This window comes from Panthera leo, chromosome C1 (assembly GCF_018350215.1).
Source record: "Panthera leo isolate Ple1 chromosome C1, P.leo_Ple1_pat1.1, whole genome shotgun sequence".
Taxonomy (NCBI): Eukaryota; Metazoa; Chordata; class Mammalia; order Carnivora; family Felidae; genus Panthera; species Panthera leo.
The window spans coordinates 30,446,220-30,469,614 of NC_056686.1; the positions used below are offsets into that span (position 1 = coordinate 30,446,220).

Consider the following 23,395-nt stretch of genomic DNA (forward strand, 5'->3'; position numbering starts at 1 on the left):
CACTGTGCCTTGCCATGTGGGCTTCTCCAACATGGCTACTGTTGGAGCCATGGCTGACTTTATCAAACCTGCAGAGAGAGTTCCTCTATCCATATGGCTAAGACAGTCTTATATAAGATAAGGCAATCATTGCCTGGGGTGCAGCCCATCACCTTTGCCGTATGATATAGCTTAAACATGGGGATGACATCCCTTACATTTGCCATATTCTATTGATTAGAACCAAGCCACAGATTCTGCCTGTATCTGTGGAGGGGATTATACAACGGTATGGACACCAGGAGGTGGGGGTCATGGGGTCCATTATAAAGTCTGTTCCCACACCTGGTGACTGCAGTGGAGGGAGAGGTGGGACAAGGACTGAGGTTATTTGAAGGGGTGGTTACAGATATGAGGGTCCATGAGCCCTTAGCAAGATAAGGAAGGAAGTGGAACCAGGAGGTGACCAATGGCTGGAAGGGGATGGTGGGGTCAATGATTTGAAGAACTCCTTGAGGTTGGAGGGGTTTTGGGGTTTTTTTTTTTTTTAAAGTTTATTTATTTATTTTGAGAAAGAGAGAGCCCACAAGCAGGGGAGGGGCAGAGAGAGGGAGACAGAGGATCCAAAGCAGGCTCCTCATTGTCAGCAGAGCCTGATGAGGGGGCTCGAACCCATGAACCATGAGATCATGTCTTGAACCAAAATCAAGAGTCAGACGCTTAGTACACTAAGCCACCCAGGCGCCCCAAGGTTGGAGAGTTTGCCATGGGAAGGCTGAGAGGGGGAGCTTGAAGGAGAGCACTTGGAGGCTGGAGAACTGAGTATTTGAAAAACAGGATTCTCTAGAGGAGCCATTTTTGATGATGGTGGGTTCTGTGGGTGTGGGCAGTTGAGGTCACTGGAATCAAAGGGGTCTCCATGGCCTCCCTGCTCCTACCCCTGTCCCCTTGCTGTCTATCCTTCACATGGTGATTCCTAATACATACACCAGATCATGAGTCTCCTGGACACTTAACCCTCCTATGCCTTCCTGACTCAGAGTAAAACCTAACACCCTCTCGTGACTTGTCCCCCACCCCTCTCAGACTTTATCTCCTTCTGCTCTCCCCTTGCTGTCTAACCCTAGCTACACTGGCCTCTGGGACTAGTCCTTGACCCTCCCTGCCTAAAACACCCTCTTCTCTGATAGTTTCATGGCTCCCTCCCCCTCCCTTCCCCTCTCCCCCCCTCCTACCTTCCTCCCCTAGTGTCAGTTCAGACTGCTACCTCTGGCCTTCCCTGTCCATCCTATGTAAAACAGCACCTTTCCCTATCGCTCTCTGTTCCCTTATCCACATCATCCTTCTTCCACATCAAGCATTCCACCTATATATGTATTTGCCTAGGTGTTTATCATCTGTCTGCCTCTGTGAATCTGGGGATCTGTTTTATTTACTGCTGTATCCCAGCACCTAAATGAGTACCTGGCACATCGTCAGTACTCCCTACGTGTTGTTAAGAAAGCAGAGCTGGTTTCTATGTCCCGAGGGGTGGCTGAGTTGATACTGATGGGTCTGAGGCCAAAGCTTTGAGATGTAGGCCAGGAGCTGTTGTGGAGGCTTGGGTACCTCCTCCTCTGATATGTGGAAGGGGTAGAAGATAGAGCACTTAGTAGGCTGTCGAACTTGGCAGTTAAGAGCTCTGCCACCTAACAGCTGTGTTATCTTGAACAAGTTACTCAGTCTCTCTGAGCTTGTTTCTTCACCTATAAAATGGAGATAATAATAGAAATAAAACCCAGACTGTGGAGTTGTGTAGACAGACTCAGAGCCCACATGTAAAGCACTTGGTACTGGGCAAGTGCTCAGTAATGTTTGGATAATGTTATGTGACTTGTGCACCTGCTTATGATCCAGGACTTTCTGCTACTGTCCAAACAAACTTTGCCATTTACTATTTTTCTGATGTGGGGGAAAATTATTTTACCTCTTAATGTGACTGGGTTTTTCATCTGCATTACAGAGATAATAATTCCAGTCCTGGCTCCCTTGACCAGATTGTCAAGAGGTTTGAGTGGGATAATACCCTTGGAGGCACTTGAAATGTAACACGCTATATGATATAGGGCATTACTACTTTTCCTTCTTGTTGACTGGTTCCTTTTATGGTTGCTGGAGTTGTTCATTATTTTACAGAGGCTCTAACAGAACATCTGGGTGCCTGGGCTGGGGTGTTACACACTGGACTTCTTTGAACAGAGCAGGGCAATCCAGATCTTGCCCAAAGGCCTGAGTCAACCCTGACTTTAAAATGGCCCTGGGGCTCAGGGCAGAATAGGTTGGCCAGCTAGCTTTCTAAGATTCATGGGCTGAATGATACTCTTGCTTCTTTTTACTCTGACATGAAGTTAAAAAAAAAAGTCCTGAGAGCTGGGGTCTTTGGAGACCCAATGCCTGGCCTCTTTTCACCTGTCACTGTGAAATAATTGAGGGCCCTCTCAGCAGCCCTATTCATGAGAAACTCAATTTCCACAAACAGAACCCGCAGGCCTATGTGGCTAGCCTTTCACCGAAGCTCCAGGTAGGCTGTGTCCCAGGCAGTCAGGAGAGAAGCAAGCAGGACAGACAGTCTGGGTCAGGGAAGGTATGAACATCAATAGTGCCTCCTCCCCAGTGGCTGGGGAGCTGGGATGGTGACACTGTGACACACAAGCCCTCCAGGTGACACTGATCATTGGTTTCCTGGAACCCACTGGCAATCAGCCCTCCTAGTCTTACATTATGTTTTCTGGGGGAGTTCTCCAGAAAGTTGGGCCCAGTGCAGACACAATTCCATTTGAGGGTATCCAACCTACCCCTGTGGGATCAGAGAATTGTAGGTGGAGTCCCTATACCTGGTTCCTTAAACTCAAAGTAAATTGACCCCTGGACCATGTGTATGTGTGTGTGTGCACACACAGTAGTCAGTAGCTTACAGTGGCCCTGATTCTCCCATTCGTGTCGAACTCCCAGGCTGGAAGGTAAGGACCAGCTGATAGAGACTATCTGCCAACATCCATTCACATCTATTTCAGAGAACAGGGCTAAAATGCATTTCCCAGCCTCCTTTGCAGTTTGATGTGGCCAACCACCAAAGTTCTCACCAAGTGGATGGACATATATACACATGCTACTCTCGGGACTTGGCTTTAAGACTGGTCATGCCTCTACCAGACTTTCATTCCTCTCCTGCTGGCTTAAACCCCTGGAGACCTAGCGTCAACCATGTAGGCACAATGCCCTAGGGGATGGCAGGGAATCAAGATGGAAGGAATCTGGGTTCTAGAATGCCTACATTGGGCAGAGCTTCTTGCTGACTTGGAACATCCATCAGGCAGTGACACAAAAAATACATATACTTCTAGGGCACCTGGGTGGCCCAGTTGGTTGAGTGTCTGATTTTGGCTGAGGTCATGATCTTGAGGTTTGTGAGATCGAGCATTGTGTCAGGCTCTGTGCTGACGGTGTAGCTCTTGCTTGGGATTCTCTCTCTCCCTCTCTGCCCCTCCCTACCTTGCACATGCTCACTCTCTCTCCCTCAAAAAAAATATATAAACATTTTTTTAAAAAGAAAGAAAGTTCTATCTTCTTTCATCCACTATGTTATACCTGGGCCTCTTTGTTACAGCAGCCAAGGTTTACTCTCACTAGCACAGGGGAGAAAAGCATGATGGGCTGAAGGCTTCTCAGGCTAACATAATAGTCCAGCCCACCAATCCTTAAGGCCTGCCACTGGATGTCTTAGGCTTTGTATTACAGGACGCAGCTTGGGAAGGAAGCAGTGCACTCTATTGGGTAAGACTGAATCAGACCTTCATTTCCACTTTGGCTAGAACATTGATTAATGTCGTAAATTTTGGGTGCTTTCATTAACAAATTGAATCTCAACTTCCTTTTCTGTAAAATGGGGATAATAATAGTACTTTACTCCCAGGGCTATGGGAGGATTATATGAGATCATGTAAATCAAGGGCTCAAAACTGTTTACTGTTACTAAGGCAATCAGGTGGTATCTGGGCCTGATTCTTCCTACCCTCCTTCCCCAGGAAGGAGGGAAGGAAGCTAATGTCTTGAGTTTTCCACAAAGTCAAAAAATACTCAGTGACTCTTAAATGAATTATAAATTTCCAAAGCATCCAACACAAAATGTTTCTTATGGATCTACTATGGGCCAGGGACTAGGAGGCACCTGGAGGACAGAGATGCCCTTGTGGAAATTAATTTCCACTTTGCTTCTCAGAAAGTTATCAGTCCTTTCCAGGCCCACAAGCTGGAGCTCAGTTCACCTACTGAATAGAAATTTATGTTGACTAGTAAAGAAATCCCAACTCTTCTTCCCACCTCCTTATTGGATGTCTGGGCCCTGCCACACCCAGATTGAATCATCATCTTGGGGTGGTGGCATCTGTGTGGCTGAGTCAGTTGAGTGTCTGACTCTTGATTTCAGCTCAGGACATGATTTCAGGGTGGTAGGATCAAGCTCCACATCAGGCTCTGTGCTGGGTGTGGAGCCTGCTTGGGATTCTCTCTCTCTCCCTCTGTCCCTCTCCCCTACTCTCTCTTTCCCTGTCTCTCTCTCAAATAAAATAAAATAAAATAAAATAAAATAAAAAGCATCTAGGTGTTACCAATGAATAGGTAGATTTGAACCTGGAAACTCCTTCTCCCAGTCACTACCCCAAGCAGGACTGACTTTCTTTCTTTCTTTCTTTCTTTCTTTCTTTCTTTCCTTTCCTTTCCTTTCTTTCTTTCTTTCTCTTTCTCTCTCTCTCTCTCTCTCTCTCTCTCTCTTTTTTAAGTTTATTTCTTTATTTTGAGAGAGTGAGTGAGCATGTGAGCGGGGGAGGGACAGAGAGAAAGAGATTCCCAAGCAGGCTCTGGGCTGTCAGCACACAGCCTGACCATGAGATCATGATCTGAGCCAAAATCAAGAGTCAGACACTTAACTGACTGAGCCACCCAGCATCGCCCCCACCCCCAAGCAGCACTTTCTTAAAAGGTCTGACCTTGGCATTTGCCTTGGTATTCACCTGGCAGAACCTTCCATGGCTTGTATTGCCTATAAGCTAAAGCCCAAACTCTGCATGGCACCCAAGGTTTTCCCCAATTTGGATCCAGCCTCTTTCCATTAATGACACTAATGACTAAGATTGAGTGTTTCATATGGCACAAGCTCTGGGCTGAGGGCTTTATGCGTGTTGCCCCATTTGATTTCCGCTAACTTTAGGAGATGGTGACTTGGCTTAGTTGTCTCATTTATAAAATGGGAACGTTCCAAGAAAAGCATCCCCACAGTGTCCGGGGTGTAGGTGAAACAGTTAATAGCCATTACTGCATCATCCCTATTTGATTGATGAGGAAGCTGGGGTTTAGGGGTGTTAAGTAACTTGCCCAAAACCCCAACCCTGAAAAGTGACAGAGGTGGAGCCTGAACCCAGGAAGTCAGGCTTCAGTGCCCAGGCTAGCCTGCCTTCCCTTCATCGCTGAAGGCCTGCACTCAACTTAGAACCAACTTGCAGGGCACCTGGTGACATCTCCAGGCCTTTGCACATAGGTTCCCTGTGCTGGTAGAATGCCTCCTCTGGTAGCTGTCCCCTCCCCCGTGGCCACCCTAGGCAGAGGCAGACAGCCCCTCTGTGTCCCCTCAGCCTTCTCAACAGGCCTGACTCCACTCTCACCTCACCAAACTGTCATTAGAAGGAGGGCACACACCCTCAGGGTGACAGTGTCCCCATCACCTCTGGCTCCACCATGCCTGATCTGGCACAGAGCAGACCTCTGCAAATGCTTGTTAGAATTACTGCAAGCCAAATCCATCAGGGCAAGAGTGGAGACCGATACCTGCTGGCAGGGATGCCTGCCTGTTCTCAGCTATCAGTGTGCGCTCCAGAGCGAGTGCACTTTTCTTTGGCCAGAGCCTCCTCCCCATTTGCCAGAACTTCCAGTACCTTGGCCCCGTCTCTCACTTTGCTCTCCAGCCTCCCCACAAAGTCAGCCAGCTGGGAGTTCACCCTTACAGGGGCCTGTACCATCCAGCAGCTTGAGTCTGGAAGATTCCTCACCTCCCCAGTTTATTTATTCAACAAATATTTATTGAACACCAAATTAGAGCCAGGTACTGTGCATGGCACCAGATACAGGATAGAAAGCAAAGCACACATGGTCTCTGGCCTCACGGAGCTTACATGCTGCCGGGGGAGACGGTCAACCAAGAAGTAAACACACATGATGTGTAATGGCAAGTGCCCCATGAAGGAGAAGAATAAGAATAAGGGACTTTGAGATAGATGAACTAACTATTCAAGCAGTCAGGGAAGCCTTCTCTGAGGAGGTGGGTTAAAGCCAAGGCTTGAGGGTGTAAAGAGCTCAGCCATGAGAAAGGTAGGGGAAGAGCATTCTAGGCAAGGAAACAGCATATGCAAAGTCCTGGAGGTGGGAATAGGTTGAAATGTTGAGAAAAGGAAGGAAAGCCAGGGTGGCAGGAACACAGCGAACAAGATCAGAACTGGCTGGAAATCAGGTTGGGCCCAGAAGAGGAAGAGCTTGGATTTTATCTTTGGAATAATAGGGTAATCGAGTAAGGGTTTTATACCAGAGTTGGTATGATATGATTTGTATGTTTAAAGCTCTTTCTGGTTGCCTTGAGAACAGAGTGACAAAGCAAGAGAGAAGCAAGGTGACCTTGTGGAGGGCAGTGATCTGGGGGCAGGTGAAGTGGCCACACCAGGGTGATAGCTGTAGGTTCAGAGAGAAGAGTATTGACTCCAGAGATATTAAGAAGTAGAATCTTTCTGAGGTTTTTAGGAGAACTAAAACAACTTTATTGGATGCCTGCAACAGTCCCAGCAATGGGGTAGGAGTTGGGGACACCAGAAAGGGTTGGGGATAGAAACAAAAGATGTAAGTCCTCAACCCCGGAAACAAATACATAGTCACCAATCCCCCCCACCATCTCTTGGGGGAGAATGAACCCAAGGTCAACTCAGATGCTGGAAGTTCTGGGCCATTTCCATCTCATTCGATGGTGTCAACAGACTCTCCTAGAGTTGAGGACTGGAAACATGGAAATGGGCTTCCATATTCTCGGGCTATCAAGTTGTCAAACTGCAGGATTGTGGCACTGACATGGTGTCAGGGGAGCAGTGTGCCACCAGCTGGGATAGCCAGGGAGACGAGGAAGGGAAGAAGGGAGTCTCGGAGCAGAAGCAGCCCCTCCCGTCCTCTGTGAGAAAGGACAAGTCGGGCTCTGCCTTCTGTCCCCCTCTACCCGCTCCTGGGAGCCTGCTGACCACCCTGCCCTCCCTGTCATCTCCCTCAGGAGCACTCTAGGCCGGTGACCCCCTCCTTAAAACGACACCCTCTCTCCCCACTGCTACACATCTCAGATGTATCCAGGAGGACAGAGATCTGATGGACCTAACCCTGAGGACTGAAAGAACACTTCAGCTCTTCATGCCTTCTTGAGGAATTTGCCTTTTTTAAAAGAGATTTCTGGGTCATTTAAATGATCTCTGCCCTCTGCTCTACTTCTCTGAAAGGGCCCTCTCCCCCAGGGTTTTAGCAAACTCTATTTCTGAGCCCAAGGACCTCCTCAATTTAGTCTCTGGGGAGGGTAGTTCCATCAAAGGGTGGGGGTGAAAGAATCTTGCCAGGGGTGACATTTGAAGGAACTATTTAATAACCAGTGCAAATAAGCACCAAGGAATTGCCAGCTGGAGGACCCCATAGTCTTGGGTCTACCAGGCATTAACCAGCATGGGGTCCTGGGGGAAAAGCCACCCAAAGCTACCTGGGGCAGGGGGCCACTTAGAGGCACTCAGGGGATGTGAATACTTGCCAACAAGCACAGAAGTGGTTCTACATTTTTTACAACTGGTCTGGCAGTACTGGTCCAGCTGAATGTCAGTCCTGGGTCTGCCCCAATCTTGTCCAGTCTCTGCTGTTCCACCAGGAATGGTCACCAGGCCATTTGTTCCCTCTCTTAGGCCCAGGCGGAGCTGGGTAATGAAATGGCCTCTGAGCAGAGCCAGCTGCGCGGAATCCTGGGTGAACAGGATCTCAGGCCCTTGACCCACTGTGTGACCTTGAAGGGCCGAGCCGCCTCTGACTGTCCCTCCTCTCACCCCTCCTTGCAGTTATTTTTGTCCAGCCTGACGGCCCTTGGCTGTCCCCACAGTCTGGGCTCTGTGAGCCGGATACAAACCAGGCAGCACAAACGTCTGGTGTGGAATCCCAAGAGGGTTCCTCTCTGGGCGCCATCACATGGGAACATGACCTTCCACACTGTGCACCCAACGGGGACCACACATCTGGAGGATGGTGACGGCGCGAGAGGCCGGGAGCTGGGTTCTCTTTACTCAATCCTGGCTCTTGTCTGGGAATGCTGTCCCAGGCCTGCTGGTGAGAACGCCCTGTTTTGGAGTCTTACTGTTGCCCAGAAATCTCCCAGCTCTGTGTAGGGAAGTGTGGGTCAGCTGGAGGGTAGGTGTCTGCAGTGGGGAAGACGGCCCGAGCAGGCCCTGCTGGGCCCCTAATCCCCAGGCCTTGGCCGTGGTGCACAGGGCAGCTGTCCTGTGGTTCACTGCAGTGGGGTGGGCAGGGACAGACAGGGGTTCTCCGGAGACAACTTTGTGGCCCCTGCTCAGTTACTGTCTCAGGAAGCAAGGCAGACACTACGTTCTGGCCCTGGGGGCCTGGGAAGGCTGCACCAGTCAGTCACTGCTCTGGCTGGGGGTCTGATCTCTCTAGGCAAGCAATCTGCCCGAGGCCACTGTGCCTTTAGGTGAAAGCTTTGTTCCCAGACCTTAGATTCATGCCTGCTGCCCCCTGTGTGCCTGGGGGGCAGGTAAGAGCCTGGGCAAAGCTAGTGGGGGCCCTCCCACGACTTATCTGTCCAGGTAAGAAATGAGACGAGGCCTCTGAGATCACAACAGCTCCAAGAGAGCTGGGTGGACAAGCTGGGACAGGCAGTGAGGAGGGGAGATGGGCCAGAGGAGGAAGGGGCGCCTCTGATGGGTGAGGAAGATGCCTTCATAGATAGATGAGCCAGGCCAGGAAGCAGGGCAGACGATAGCACTGTTTTTAGAGCTCCTGGAAAAAGAACCCTCCTCACTCCCGGGGAGAAGCCGGCTCAGAAAGCCCCGATTTCAGTGATTTCAGAGACCCAGGAGTGGCAGAGCACAGCTCCTGCTGGCCTCCCAGCAGCCCCTGGGGAAGAAGGCCTGGGGGCAGGAACACCCACATAAGCAGGGGACCCCAGGATGCCAGGGAGCACGGGGGAAGAAGATCGCACGAGGGGTGCCATGTGGCTGCTCCTGGCAGCCCTGATGTTGGGGGCCATGGGGAGGGGGGCAGCGGGCCTCTCCAGGGGGCGGGCCCTCCGGGTAGAAGATGCTCCTCGACTGGGCAGCACATGCCTCCGGGCTGGCAGGACGGTACCAGCGGCTCTGCGCACGGGAGTGGTTCGGAGGGCGGGGATGGGGTAGACCAGAGAGGAGGCGCTGGGGAGGATGGGACCGGGCACTCTTCCCAGGACGGTGAGCTGGCTGCTGGGGGCTGACAGCCCTGGACAGCTATGGAAGAAGGACCAGGGCCAGGCAGGGAAGGCCAGGGGGCCAGCGGGCGTGGGAGAAGGCTCCATCTCAGCTGCGTAGCTGTTGAGGTGTGAGAGAAGACGAATCCGGACAGGGTCTGCACGGCTGCTCGGCCCTTCCAGCACCCCCAGGTACCTGATGACCTCGGTGAGGCACTCGCGAAAACCGATGCTCCGGAAATCAACTGCCAGGGCTCGGGCATCAAAGAATCCTGCAAAGTGAGGCGTGATGAGGGCATGCCAGGCGGGGGACAAGTGCTGATCCTGGGGTCAGGTCTGTGTGACCCTGGGCATGTCACCTCACCTCTCTGAGCCCTGGTCTCCACATCTGTAAAGTGGGAATAATCACCCCTTCCTGGGGTATCTGGGGTGTGTTGTGAGGACCAAGTGAGTTCACTGAATTATGAAGCAGGATAAAATGTAGAGTATTGTTTTCATCGAAATTCATGATTAATGCAGAGAAGAAACTTTGCGACCAAGGTACTGTCGTTTAAGTGGACGCTTTGCCAGGTGTGACAGGCCTGCGCACGTAGAGGTGTAGAACACCCCTGCCTGCTGGTGGGGGCGGATGTTGGGAGGTGGCAGCAGCAGCGGTCAGAGCTTGGGGACTCCTCAGAGAAGGCAGCATGATGTCACAGTGAAGCCTGAGGTCTTTGGACCTCAACTTCTCCACTTGACTAGCTGCCTGACTGTGGACAAGCCTCTTAATCTTTCTAAGCCTCAATTTCCTTGGCCGCAAAATGGGCATATAGTGATACTTGCTGCACAGGGTTGTGACGGTGAAATTAAATGCAACGGTGCACAGAAACAGTCAACGAATTCATCATTTACACCTGACCCTTGAACGACATGGGGTGACGGGCACTGATCCTCCCCCAGGGCAGTCGAAAACCTGAGCAAACTTTTGACTCCCCAGAAACTACCTAGAGTGAGAACCGCCAGAGATAACGTTTTACCGTGATAGCAATTTACTGGAGAGACGAACTGCTCACGCGGAGATGATTAGTGTCTCATGGAGTCTTAAGCAGATACTCGCAACACTTGAGCTCACCGCAAGAGCAACAGGAGGTAGCTAGGAAATTATCACAGTAGCACGGTATGTATAGACTACAGCGACTTTTATGCGATTAAGATTATAATGCATCTTCGCGTTTATATTTCTCTCCACTGCAAATGGCACCATGTGCAGTCTGTAAGTATTTGTATGAGGAAGTTTTGATAAGTTGTAACGTCCATAATAGATGCGTGTCTATTTTACGGTAGCGAATGATAAAACAGACCAGCATCTCCATTTATTTCACGCATTCATGACATACCTAACTTTTTCGTACGTTTTCCCAATATTTCTAGGCTATGTGGTGCATCTGCAATTGTTTTTCAAACTGTTGCAAATCTCTAAAAAAATTTTTAACACATGTACTGCGAACATTCTGCATAGAAGAGGACCTGTGCTACTCAAACCTGTGTTGTTCAAGGGTCAAGGGCATATTAGTGGCTTGGCCCCTGTGGGCATTTGAGTCTGTCCCCTAGCCTGAAGGGCTGTCAGGAAAGCAGGACCCCACTCTGGTCCTCAGCTGCTGCCATCAGGCTGGGACCCTCTCTTTGGCTGGTTTCAGTGAGGTCTGACCAGGTGGACTGCCCACAGAGGTATTTAATTCTCACTGCCTTTATACCTGCCCCGCCATCAACCACCTTCTGTGCAAAGACAGAATAGCCTCTGTGAGCACTGGCCTCATGACTATGGCGGCAAATATCTGGTCCCTGGTTCATGGCTGAGGCCCCCACAGAGGGACAGCTCTACGGGAGACGATGTTTGGAGTCAGGCCTCCTTGGGGGCAAGACCTTGTTGCATACTTAACTATGCGACTTTGAGCAAAACCCTTCAGTTTCTGTGTTTGCTGTTCTTTTTCAACTAACATTTTCTAAGTTCTTATTGAGTACTTAATTTGCATTATCTGATTTAATCCTTAGAAAAACCCTGTCATTACTCCCATTTCAGAGATGAGAAAACTGAGGAATAGAGAAGCTAAATCATTTGTCCAACGTAATAGAGCTGGCAAGTCATAGAGCCAACCTCGCAATTCATGGGATTCGAATCAATTCAATTCAGGATTCTAACCCAGAGGCAGTGCTCTAAGCCACATCTCTGTCTTCCCATTAGCCCTTAGCCAGAAAATGGTGATGGCGACAACCCCCAGCCTCGAGATTCTTATAGGAATCGAATGATATAACAATGGTGAAAGCATTTTGAAACTACAAAATGCTGCCCCAAATATTAGTCACTGTTTTTCTTTTAATTGGGTAACCATAAATGTAGTTTGAAGTATCTCCCCCACTGGTTGACCGGAATCAGAAGTTTTCACTGCTGGCCATGCCTTCCTTTGGCAGAAGTTCTCAAAGCGACCACCTGCATCAGGGTCATCAGGCATGCTTGCTAAACTTGCAAATTCCTAACCTCCAGGCCAGACCTCCTGGCTCAGAATCTCCGGGGTGTGCCCCAGGGCTGCCTGCCCCTAGATGATCCTGCGCAGTTCACTGAAGCTTGAGAAGCACCAGGCTGGGTCAATTAAAATGCAACTGTCCCCTCCAAAGGTAGCAAGTTAAGGTTTTAGGACTTAGGTTCTTGTGTCAAGGTCTGTGGAGCTTTCCAGCTTTCTCGGTTGTGAAATCACCAAAATATACAGTGAGGCTTAGTCTTTTGAAAGCCACAGTTCCATGACTTCACGTAATGCACCAGCTCAAAGTAACGGAATGAGTTACAATTGTATGCTACCACAATCCCACGACCGATCTTGAACTGTGAGCATGACATACGATCCCAGCACTGCTGAGGACACACTATTACCCCAGCGCTAGCCCAGAAGGCACCCCAGTGAACATCTGTGGCTAAAAATCTCAGGCAGGCCCCACCCAGGGGTTCAACTGGGATCCCAGTGAGAATGAGTTCATTCAGGCTAATGCTTAAGGAGGGTGGGGGCTAAGGGTGGGGAAGCCAGAGGGACAGTCTGTGTAGAAGAGCTCCTCCAAGGGCTAAGGCCGGAAGGAGTAGAGTTGAGAACAAGGTTGGGACACATGGGGACACTGACAGTGGAGAGGGCGATACTGAAAGAAAAGAGACAGGCTTTGTGGCTGCTCCACCTGGACCTGCTTTAGCCCCACCATAGACTGTGAGCTCCATGAGGGCAGGGACCCCATCTGCTTTGCTCACCAGTGGATCCCCAGGGCCTCGCCCCCACATATTTGTTGCTTGAATGACTCATGGGAGAGAAAAGCATCAGTACCTGTCCCACCAGTGGCGTGGAGCATTTTCAAGTGATCCACTGTCATCTGCAGGACCTCGGCCTTCTCCAGCTTGGAGGAGCCCTGTGTGCGCAGAGGACAGAAGTGTGAAGGCTTCCAGCTGACCTCTCTCTCACTTCCCGGCAGCGTCAGCAACCTCACCAGCTCAAGGTCATCCTCCCACTCCACCACTGCCAGCCTTTCGGCTTCTGCTTTGGCCAAGGCGCCCAGCCGAATAGATTCTCTTCAGGTCTCATTTTCGTCTGCCCGCCCGCTGCACCGTTGAGCGTCTCTCCTGCAACGTCCCCCTTTCCCTTGACTTCCACGACACCCCATGTTCTTGCTTCTTCTTCCACCTGGCTCTTGCTCGCTAGACACACTCTCCCTGGGAGGTCTCGTATGTGACCTCCATGACTTAGTGCACCGTCACCGGAATGCCACTCCTGCGTGCCCATCTGCCTTCTAGACCAGCTTTCCTGGGAATCAACTCCACACCCACCACGCCCGAGATCATCTTAGCCCCACAGCGCTTGCTCCTCCTCTATTCTCTCTTGAGCAATGATTCCTAAGCGTCCAGCATCACCTGATCTCCCAAGTGAAACCTGAGTGTCAGACTCTCCACGTAAGTTCTTGAGGGCAGGTACCAGGTCTAGGTCTAGCTGGGCCTGTGAAAGTTTGAGTGAACGTCTGTGGAATGACTGACTTCTTCTCAGGAAGAAAGGCACATGACCCATGACCATGCCTTGGAGCACAGGGTAGAGAATCTTCCAGGCAGTCTGATTGGTTTAACTGTCTGGCTTCCACTGTAGTCTTCCTCTTCCACAGGTGCAACGGCAGGGGGCTCGCTCCCCGGGTAGCCTGTTCCACTTTCAAATGGCTCTGGGACTGTCAGTAGTACAGAGGGCTAGGGGGCTTTAGAAGCAAACACAGTTCGGTGTTCCCATTCCGTTCTGCTATTTACTTAGTTGTGTGATCTAGTGCGAGTTACTTTACCTCTCTGTGCTTCAATTTCCTTACCCATGCCATGGGCACAATAATCCCTACCCTTTGGGATCATGGGGTGATGGACACAGAGCCACAACATCTGAGACGCCACAGCAAATACAAATTTCCATTCCCCTTATCCCTGGCCAGTGACAGATATCAGTACACAAAACCCCAGCACCTCAGGCAGCTGCCACCAATCAGTAAGACATGCCATGAAAAACGGACCTTATCTGTCACCTGCATGGTACTTCCTCTAGCACAATCGGGAATGTCACACACCTGTTTCTCAAAGGCAGTGGGGACCAAGCGTCGCAGTTCAGAAAGGCTGCTGTTGATGCGGTCCCGGCGCCGTTTCTCTATAATCTAAAAAACAACGACAAGAATTTACTTGCAGCCACTTCACCAGTTTCCAACGTGCTTTGATGGCCACTGACTCATATTTAAAATATTGTGAAGGAGAGAAGTCTAGTCTTACTTTATGTAGGAGGAAACTGAGGCTCAGAGAGGAGCAGTGACTTGCCTAAGGTCACATAAGAAGGAAGTGCAAAGCTGGGAGTAGAACTCAGATCTCTTGTCTTGGTCTGTTGGGGTGCTATTCAAAATGCTTAACCACTGTACATCAGGGTACCGACCAGTCAGAACAGGGACACCAGCCCCCGCGTGGGAGCAGTTCCTGGAGGTTCCTGCAGGTCGAGGTCACCTCCTCAGTTGCTGGGTCATGAAGAGGCTTTGCTTCCAGTACAGAAGACCTTCCATTCACACTCATTCTCACCTCACCAGACTGGTAGCAGAATGCTGACAGCGGGGCAGACATTATGACCCCCATTTTACAGATAAAGATGAGGGCTGGAAGGAAGTGGTTTGCCTAAGTGAGTGGCAGGGCTGGTCTCTGCCACATTCCAGGTCTTGGGACTCCCAGGGCAGAAGCATAGCCGCATCCTGGGAGAGCAGGGGGTGCCGGGATAAGACGGCCAATAGCAAGCCGGGGAGCTTCCTTCTCTATCCCCCTGCCCTACCCCTTGGCACACAGAGAGGAAATGAAAATTCTGGGCTCAGAGAGTAGAGACAGAAGGCTGGAATAAATAATAAAGCCTAACTGTGTGTCAGGTGTGGTTCTGGGTGCATTATATTAACTCAGTCGTCAAAACAGCCCTTTGAGGTAGGCACTGTCATTTTTTCAGTGACACAGTTGAAGAAATGAGGCACTGAGAGGTTGAGTGGCTTGCCCAAGGCCACTCCGCTAGCCACTGGCAGAGCCAGAATTTGCACTCAGGCAGTCTGGGTGATATTTCCGACCAGGGTTCTCTGGGCTGGGCCCCTGGAGACCCAGGGCAAAAATTTGCCGGGCGACTCCGCGGAGACAGACACTCACCCCTCTGCGTTTCTTCCTAGCTTGCATCTGCGAAGGGCTCGGGGTGGACAGCGGCCTGGCCATCTGGCTGCAGACGAAGAAGAGAAAGGCTGATTTTTCAGAGCTCAGGGACCATCTCCCTGGCCTGGGCTGACCTTGGAGGAGGCGGGGATGTGGGCGGGCAGAGCCCCCTCCCAGGCAGCCGTGGTCTCCCAGGCGGCTCAGGGCTCCCAGGCCGGGAAGTGGCGCAGGGCAGGCGTGGGTGGGGGCCCATTGCTCCCCCGGCCAAGTCCCCCCTGCGCTCGGTTTCCTGCACTAGGGTCGCGCGGCGGCTGGGGCCGCGGGGGGCGGGGGGGGGGGGGGCTGGGCTCTCGGCCCGACCCCCCTCGGCCTCGCCCCCTGCCCCTCGCCGCGGGCGTCGGGGAACCGCAGCCGGCCTCGGGGCTCCTGCAACCCGATCCCGGGCGGGGCGGGCGAGGGCGCGGGCGGCGGCGGCGGGGCAGGGCCGGCGGGTTGGGTTTCAGAGAGAGCCGCTGGGAAGAGCGTGGAAAGAGCAGATGCCGCCGCTTCCCACGGGCCGGGCGCGCCCGCCGGCCGCCCTCCGCCCCGCCGGCAGCTGCCGCCTCCTCCCACGCAGCGCGGCCCGGGAGAGGGGGAGGGGGCATCTGGGTCACAGGCCCCCTCGGACTCTTGGGATGCCCCGAAGGCCCCGGGCCCGCATCGCGTCGGGCCTCGCTTCGCAGGTCTGGCACAGGATGGATGTTTGCTCGCACCCGGGGAGTCCCCGTCACCCGGAGGAGGCTCAGCCCCGGGGGGTCTTTCCTGCCCAGACTGACCAAAATCTTCTGCAGCCCAACTGCTCGCCCCCCTAACGGTTTCCTGCTTAGAGGTTCTTCTGGAATGGAGGGGATTCGTAGAGTTACACTGAGGACCATTCACTTGGCCAACACCCTGGAGGCCCCATTCAAGTCCCGCGCTGGCCTAGATGCGCAGTCGGTCAGGTCCCAGCGCTCCAGACGCTCAGCTCCCGGAGTGGCCGGGGAGGCGGAGAGTGTGAGATGCCCTATCAACAAATAACTTTAGACGAGGTGACTCCCCTGCCATTTCAGAATGCAAAATGCCACCCACATGAACAGGCACCCGTGAGCTTGCCTCGTCCTCCCTCTCCCCCTCTGCTGTCTCCCCTGGGCCCCCATCTCAGCGAAGGCACCCCATCTCCCAGGTCTACAAAGCTACCTGGCTACCACTTAAAAAAAAATTTTTTTTTTAATATTTTTATTTATTTTTGAGAGACAGAGCGCGAGCTGAGGAAGGGCAGAGAGAGAGGGATACCCAGAATCCAAAGCAGGCTCCAGGCTCTGAGCTTGTCAGCACAGAGCCTGACGCAGGGCTCGAACTGGGAGATCATGACCGGAGCTGAAGTCGGAGGCTTAGCCGCTCAACCGACTGAGCCACTCAGGTGTCCCTTACCACTTTTGATTCTTCTTCTGTCCTCACCCGCTCATCCAAACGTGCCCATTCTGTGTCTAAGACACATCTCACCTCTCTCCTCCTTATCTCCACCACTGCTCTGAGGATCAAACCTCTATCACCTCTCACCTGGATGGCTGCAAGACCCTACAAACAGGCACAGTGCTCATTTAAATGTACATCTGATCTTGTCACTCTCTTAAAACTCCTCAGGCTCTCAAAAATAAATAAACATTAACATTAAATATATATATACATATATATATGTATATATATATTAAAAAGGGCACATTTAAAAAAAAATATATATATATATATTAAAAGGGGCACAGTCAGTCAAGTGTCCGACTTCAGCTCAGGTCATGATCTCACAGCTGATGGGTTCAAACCCTGCATTGGGCTCTGTGCTGACAGCTCAGAGCCTGGAGCCTCCTTTGGATTCTGTGTCTCCCTCTCTCTGCCCCTCCCCCACTTGTGCTTTGTGTCTTTCTCTCTCTCTCAATCTCTCTCTCTCAAAAATAAATAAACATTAAAAAAAAAAAAAAACCCTCCTCAGGGCCTTCTCAATGCTTTTAGGATCAAGACCACTGTTTTTCAGGTGGCCCAGCTGGCTCCTGTCACCTCCTAGACTCAAACTCAACTCTCTTTTGTTCTGTGTGCTCCAGCCTGTGGACGCCCTAACTTGTTCCTGTGGTTACACACACTGTTCCCTAGCCTAAAATTCTCTAGTGCACGCTGTCTCCCCACCTCCAAGCCCAAGCCCCTTTGCCTAGTACCTTCTCCCACTGTTCAGATCTCAACTCAAATGTCATCTTCCTGGGGGAGCCTTCTTGACATCTTCCCTCCTACTAGATAGCCCCTGCTCTACCCTCTCCTAGCATCCTGCATTCACAGCATGTATTGCTCATTTGTTGTTTTTTGTTTATATGATTATTTGATTAATGTCAATCTCTCCACCAAGTGCATAAGCTCCCTGAGGTCACGAACCATGTCTGGCTCATTCACTATTGTAGCCCCAGTACCCAACAGTGCTTGGAACAGGGCAGAGCTCATGGTTGAGCTCCCTCCTCTTGCCCTTGTCCTTGGCATCACTGGGGAACAGAGAAGTGACAACATAAAAGCTACCTGCTAGGCCTTTGTGGAATGGGCACCTGTGTGGCTCATGAGGAAGGTGCCAGCCCAAGTGACTACCCTCCTGGCATGAGAGGTTAGATCATCTTCGTCAGCTGCTCAAAGAAAGAAGGTTGCAGGAGAGTCCACATCAACATTGATCAAATCCCACTGCTGTGTCCCTGGCTTTGTCCAGCTACGTCTGGAAAAGGATATCTCCATCCAGACATCTGGATGAGAAGGGCCGGTAAGAGGCCTATGAAGCTCCTGGGAAGGATGGCCCAGCAAGCTGGGTCCAGGGCTCCGATAGCCAGATCCTGAGGTCTGGAGGGCACCTTGTTTACAAAGCTACACTCAGGACAAGCCCCAAGAGTCAAGGGATACTAAAACATGGCCTTTGTCCCCCCTAGGCTGGATAAGGAGTCTCCAGGGGTATTGGGTTAGCACTGCGCACGTCACTGCCCCTCAGCCTGATCCCTCCTCAGGGACCATCTGTCAGAGGCTGACGCACCCCTTTCAGGGCATGGTGGCTTTGCTATCTCTTTTTCCACTCACTCGATCACTTGTTCTCTGCAGTATTATCCCTCTTCCCTGACTCCCATATCTCACAGCCAAACTTCACTTCAGTTGTCTTGGCATTACTACCTATCTTTCCCTCCTTCAAGCCTAACAAAAGCCCCATTTTACAGATGAGGATGCTGAGCCTTGGAGACCTAAGGCAGCTTGCCCAGCCTATGCAGCTGCTAAGGAGCAAAGCCAGCATGGGAATCCATGTCTTCTGGCTCCAAATTCAGCATTGTTTTCCCTCTTGATTCCTATTTCCTGTCTGTCTGAATAGCCCTCCAGTCCCCTTATCCTTAAAGCTCCCAAGAGCTCAACCAGAGCTCACTTCCAGGCTGTGATCTGGCCCTGACATTGGGGGGAGGTGTGAGAGTTTCTTGTCTGCAAGTCTGAAAATAAGGCAGATTTTCACAGACCCAGAGAAGATATGCTGACCACCAAGATCTGCTCCATGGGCCTCGAGTGGTCCCTAGCCTGATTTCTGGGGAGGTCTCTTGGGGGGTGGGCAGATTTCAAGTGGTCTGGCTGCCAGTCCTGACTGCCCTCAACACCCATTCTCAGTTTCCCCCTCGGGAACTCCCCCCGTGGAACCCTTGCAGGTGACCCCACTCATTTTGCATCAGCCAAAGAAAGGCAGGATCACAATGTCCCCCAATGAAGGGATTTCAGGGAGTGCTGAGCCCCCTTGTAAAATAAGGAAACTCTGAGAGGGGAAGGGTCTGTTCCAGGCCACACAGCAAATCAGAGGAAATTCCAGAACTGGAGCCAAGTCTATTGGCTTTTAATCCAGTATTGTCACCCCCCCATGTGTGTCACTCCCTCACGTGTGTCACGCAGCCAGTATTCCTTGTTCTAGACAGTACTTCCACATTCACTTGTCTCAGGTATTGCACAACAGCCTTGTGAATTAAGTAGTATTGGGGCTATTTCACATTAGGAAAAATAATCATTTGATAGATGGAGTGACAGAGACACAAAGAATTCAGAATTGTGCCTAGTAAGTCTTCAGACTTCTAGTCTTTTCATTAGACCATTCTGCCTCTTGAACATGGCATCCTCCAACTAAATGGCGACCCCTTCGAGAGCAGCACTTGCCAGAAGCTACCTTGGGCCAAATCAGGGAGCTGTGCCCTTTAGATACATTATCTCATCAAAGGCTCACCCTGTGAGGTAGGTATTAGCATACCAGTGTTGTAAGGGAGAAAATGGAGGTTCAGAAATGCCCAAGTTAATGGTGGTGAGAATCAAACTCAGGTCTATCTAACTTCAAAGGCCACCATGTGCCCTAAATCATGTAGGAAAGACCCACAGACCTTGACCCAGTGCCTGCCATATGACAGGTGCTCACTGAATGTTCACAGAGAGGGTGGGGGGAGAGAGGCTAAACTCTCATGTGTCAGGAGGCTGGGTTCAGATAGGAGTGATTTTCTTATATGGGGCAAGATGCCATCACTAGGCAGATGCCCGCAGGGACAACAGAATACACCCTGCTCCTTATTCTCACATCTCTGAGGGGGGGGGGGGATTTGCGCCCTGCCTCTGACCCCAGGGAAGCTGGCTGCCCCAGTCCTGTGGCCCTTGCCACTGTTTATCTGACTTTCTTTGTACATGAAGCTCTTCTTCTCTGAGAGTTCCCCGAGGGCAGAGGCTTAGCAGGATACATCTGGGTCCCCCATGCCCAGCCCAGGGTCTGGGCCACAGCAGGCATCGTTCAACACTCCCTGAATTGAAGCATTGATGTCTGCTGGGGGGAGGGCCCTTTGGTGAGTGCTACAAAGAGGGGTCTATAAGTCAGCCTCTGCCAGATGTCCAACTGCTTTCTCTGCTCTGAGGGGGTCTGCTCCTCTAAGAATCTAGACAGTGTCTAAAAATGGGCTCTGGCTAAAAGGACAAAATGCTGTATAGGAAAAATCTACCCACTGATCCTTTATGCCATTGCCCAAATGCCACCACCTTCAAGAAGCCCTCCCTGATGCCTCTGGTTGTAAGTGACCCCTCCCTGCTTGGGTGCTCTCACAGTCCACAGTCTGTCTCTCCTTCTGTCTTCTATCCTATCCATGGTCTTTGTGTGACCTGGCAGGTCACTGGCCAGGCTGCAAATTCTTAGAAGACAGAGCCGGCTCTCTGGCATCGATTTCGTCCCTCTGATTCATGAAGACCCAATGACATTGAATTTGAGAACCCCCTTCCACCAGCAACACATGGGGCTGGGCCCTTCCCTGCTGCTAGCAGGCCCGGACTCAGAGAATTGCTTCTCTAAATAGCAGTTTCTGCTAAACAATTTAAGAAAGCTAATAAGTTGCATAGGAAATTATATCATATACCCCAAAACCTAATTAATGTACAGGATGCAAGGGGGTTATCTATTGCCTTACCTCCTGTTATAAGCTATAAATACTTGGAAGCTGATGGCCTTTTACAAGGATTTGTGATTGAGGTAGGACATCCTGGTCTCAGAAAACTGGAGTCATTGAAATTATGAAATGCCCTCAAAAACATCCCTAAGAAGGAGCTGAATCAATCTTTCTTTCTTTCTTTCTTTCTTTCTTTCTTTCTTTCTTTCAGAGCATGCTGGAGTGCCAGTGGGGGGGGAGGGAGAGGGAGAGAGGGAAAGGGGGAGAGGGAGGGGGGAGGGGGAGGGAGGAGGGAGGGAGAGGGAGAGAGGGAGGGAGGGAGATGGGGAGAGGGAGAGGGGGAGGAGGAGGGAGGGAGAGGGGGAGAGGGGGAGAGGGAGAGGGAGAGGCAGAGAGTGAATCTCAAGCAGACTCTACGCCCAGTGCGGAACCCAACTGGGGGCTCAATCTCAGGACGCTGAGATCATGACCTGAGCCGAAATCAAGAGTAGGACACTTAACTGACTGAGCCACCCAGGTGCCCCCTGAGTCCCCCTTTCAAATCTATTCTAGAGAGTCAGGTTTGGATGAGCCAGGAGAGATCAGATAGCCCTCTCTCTTTCCCACTCCATGTCCTCCTTTATTTTTTTGATGAGGAAACAGGCTCAGAAAGAAAAAATAATGGCCCAAGTTCACGTGGTGAGTTGGTGGCAGATTTGGGGCTGGGACCCAGGCCCACAGACTCCCACTCAGTCCCTGCCTCTCTTTCAGGGCTCTGGGTATCACATGTTGGGTGCCTGACATGAATTAAATACTTGCTATGTGCTAAGCCCTGTGCTAAGCTCATGACATACACTATCTTATTGATTTTCCCAATAAACCTGAGATCGGTTATATTGTTTATAACCATTTTACTGACGAGGAAACTGAAGCTTAGATTGTTCACAGAACTGGGAGAAGTAGCAGAACTGTACAAGTGCAATTTGTTCTACAAGTCTGAAGCAAGTCAGGATATTTAGAGCTGAAATACATTGGCAGCAGGGTGTGCAGTAGAAAGAGTGTTGGAATTGGAGTCTCCGCCCTCGCACTGACAAGTCAGCTATTATTTTCTTCAGTACCAAAGCCTTAATTCCAAAGTCCAATTTGCTCAAGGGAGGGGAGGTTTCCCTTCCCCCTGGAAGCGTTTTGTGTACTGCATGAAAAGTGCACCCAAGCTAGGGTAGAATTGAAAAAGTACGGCTATTCTGCCTACTCAGGCAGATTCTGGACCGGGGTGTGTGATACCAATAGTCTATGAAGGTTTCCTAAGATCTTCAGGGAAATCTCCTCCAAGAGCCTCAGCCTGGCACTTCCACGCAAGGAGGATCACCAACTGGGCACGGCATCCCGGAGCTGAACTCCACTTCCATCCCGACACCCTCAGCCCTGAATGGCCCAGAGCGCAGAAGATCCAGGCACTTGTGCGTGTCACGGCCCACGCTGCACAAGTGTCCCCGCCTCCCACCCTCACCCCTACCCCACACACACCTGCGGGCAGTCGCCCACACCTGCAACTCCCGGGGCCATACGGAAGACGAGTCCTGGGCCCGCTGAACCCGTCCAGGCACTCCCAGTATCCCCATCCCGGCCCTCACCTCAGCTCGCCCTCGCGGCCCACGTCGATGGGTCCGTCGGACTCGCTGTCAGAGCCGCTCGGTTCCCTGGGCCGCTTCATGGCCAGCGCTGGCTCCAGGTCTCTGCGCGGCGGTGCGGGCTACCGGCCGGAAAGTCGGGCCCCGCCCAGGCCCCGCCCAGACCCCGCCTCAGCCCCGCCCAGCCCCGCCCAACCCCGCCGCCCTTTCCCAGGGCCCTCTCCTGTGCCGCAGCCCCTGGCGCCCCCGCGCCCCCTCGCCCCCGCGGTGACGCGCAGGCCGAGCCGTGGGAAGGCCCCGGGCGGTCACCGCCCCCTCCGACGGCTGGGAGGTCCGGCTCTGTTCCGCAGTCCTGGCCGCCGCGCGCTGGGTGGCCTTGGGCAGGTGCCCTTGGAGCCCCCCGCCCTCCCCGGGAAGCCAGGGGTCCCCGTCTGTCCCTGGTCTGAGCGGGGCGCTGCGGGCGCTGCGGGTCTGCCCCAGTTTTTGCAAGCGTCGAGCCCACCAGCTCCTGCCTCCTGGCGTTCTGGATGAGGCAGACACTTCGGGTTTGGTGAGGTTGGTGGGGGTGTCTGTGGCCTGATCTTCGACAACAATCTCCCAGCAGCTTTTCCCATAGGGATACAAAGCAAGTGGAATGTGTGTGCTGGAGGGGGGAGGAAAGGCTCTAACATGAGAAGAGGCTGTCATCCCCGCCGAGAATGGCTGAGGTTGTGCCTGCGCCACCCGAGCAGAACAGCTCAGGCCAAGAGAACCAGACTGGATGGTGGGGGTCGTGGGTGTCCCTGGGAATCAGTTTCCAGTTCACCAGAGGCGTTACTGGCCTGGGAGGCCAAGAGTGCCAGGAGAGGGCTCATTCTCCAAACTGTGGCAGGGCCTCAAAAAGGGGGGTGGGGAGGTACTCTCCAGCCTCCCTTCCTGGGTCTCCTCAAGAGCAGGGAGGAGGAGATGGGAAGGTCTTGATGTGGTGGGTCAGACACCAGAGGTCTCTCCCCTTGACCTGTCCACAAGGACACAGAGGAAGCCACCCCTTCACTTGGGAGAATAGGATTGTTCATCTGAGAATAACTGTGCTTTCACCCCCACA

General features: G+C 52.0%; 1 protein-coding gene across 1 annotated transcript; it reads right to left on the reverse strand.

Moving 5' to 3' along the window:
* Positions 1-6,052: 6,052 nt before the first annotated feature.
* HEYL (hes related family bHLH transcription factor with YRPW motif like) lies at positions 6,053-22,400 on the reverse strand. The gene is made up of 5 exons (XM_042952490.1): positions 22,315-22,400; positions 15,228-15,294; positions 14,135-14,218; positions 12,871-12,952; positions 6,053-9,801 (listed from the first exon to the last, which is right to left on the reverse strand). Exons 1-5 carry the CDS (start codon positions 22,392-22,394, stop codon positions 9,128-9,130), a joined length of 987 nt encoding a protein of 328 aa, XP_042808424.1. The 5' UTR covers positions 22,395-22,400; the 3' UTR covers positions 6,053-9,127.
* Positions 22,401-23,395: the final 995 nt, after the last annotated feature.

Excerpts from the sequence above, each read along its gene's own strand:
- HEYL (XM_042952490.1), bottom strand. The coding sequence starts at position 22,394 with ATGAAGCGGCCCAGGGAACCGAGCGGCTCTGACAGCGAGTCCGACGGA. Across the intron at positions 14,219-15,227 it reads CTAGGAAGAAACGCAGAGGG|ATTATAGAGAAACGGCGCCG; the intron begins GTGAGTGTCTGT and ends GTTGTTTTTTAG. Across the intron at positions 12,953-14,134 it reads CCACTGCCTTTGAGAAACAG|GGCTCCTCCAAGCTGGAGAA; the intron begins GTGTGTGACATT and ends CTGCGCACACAG.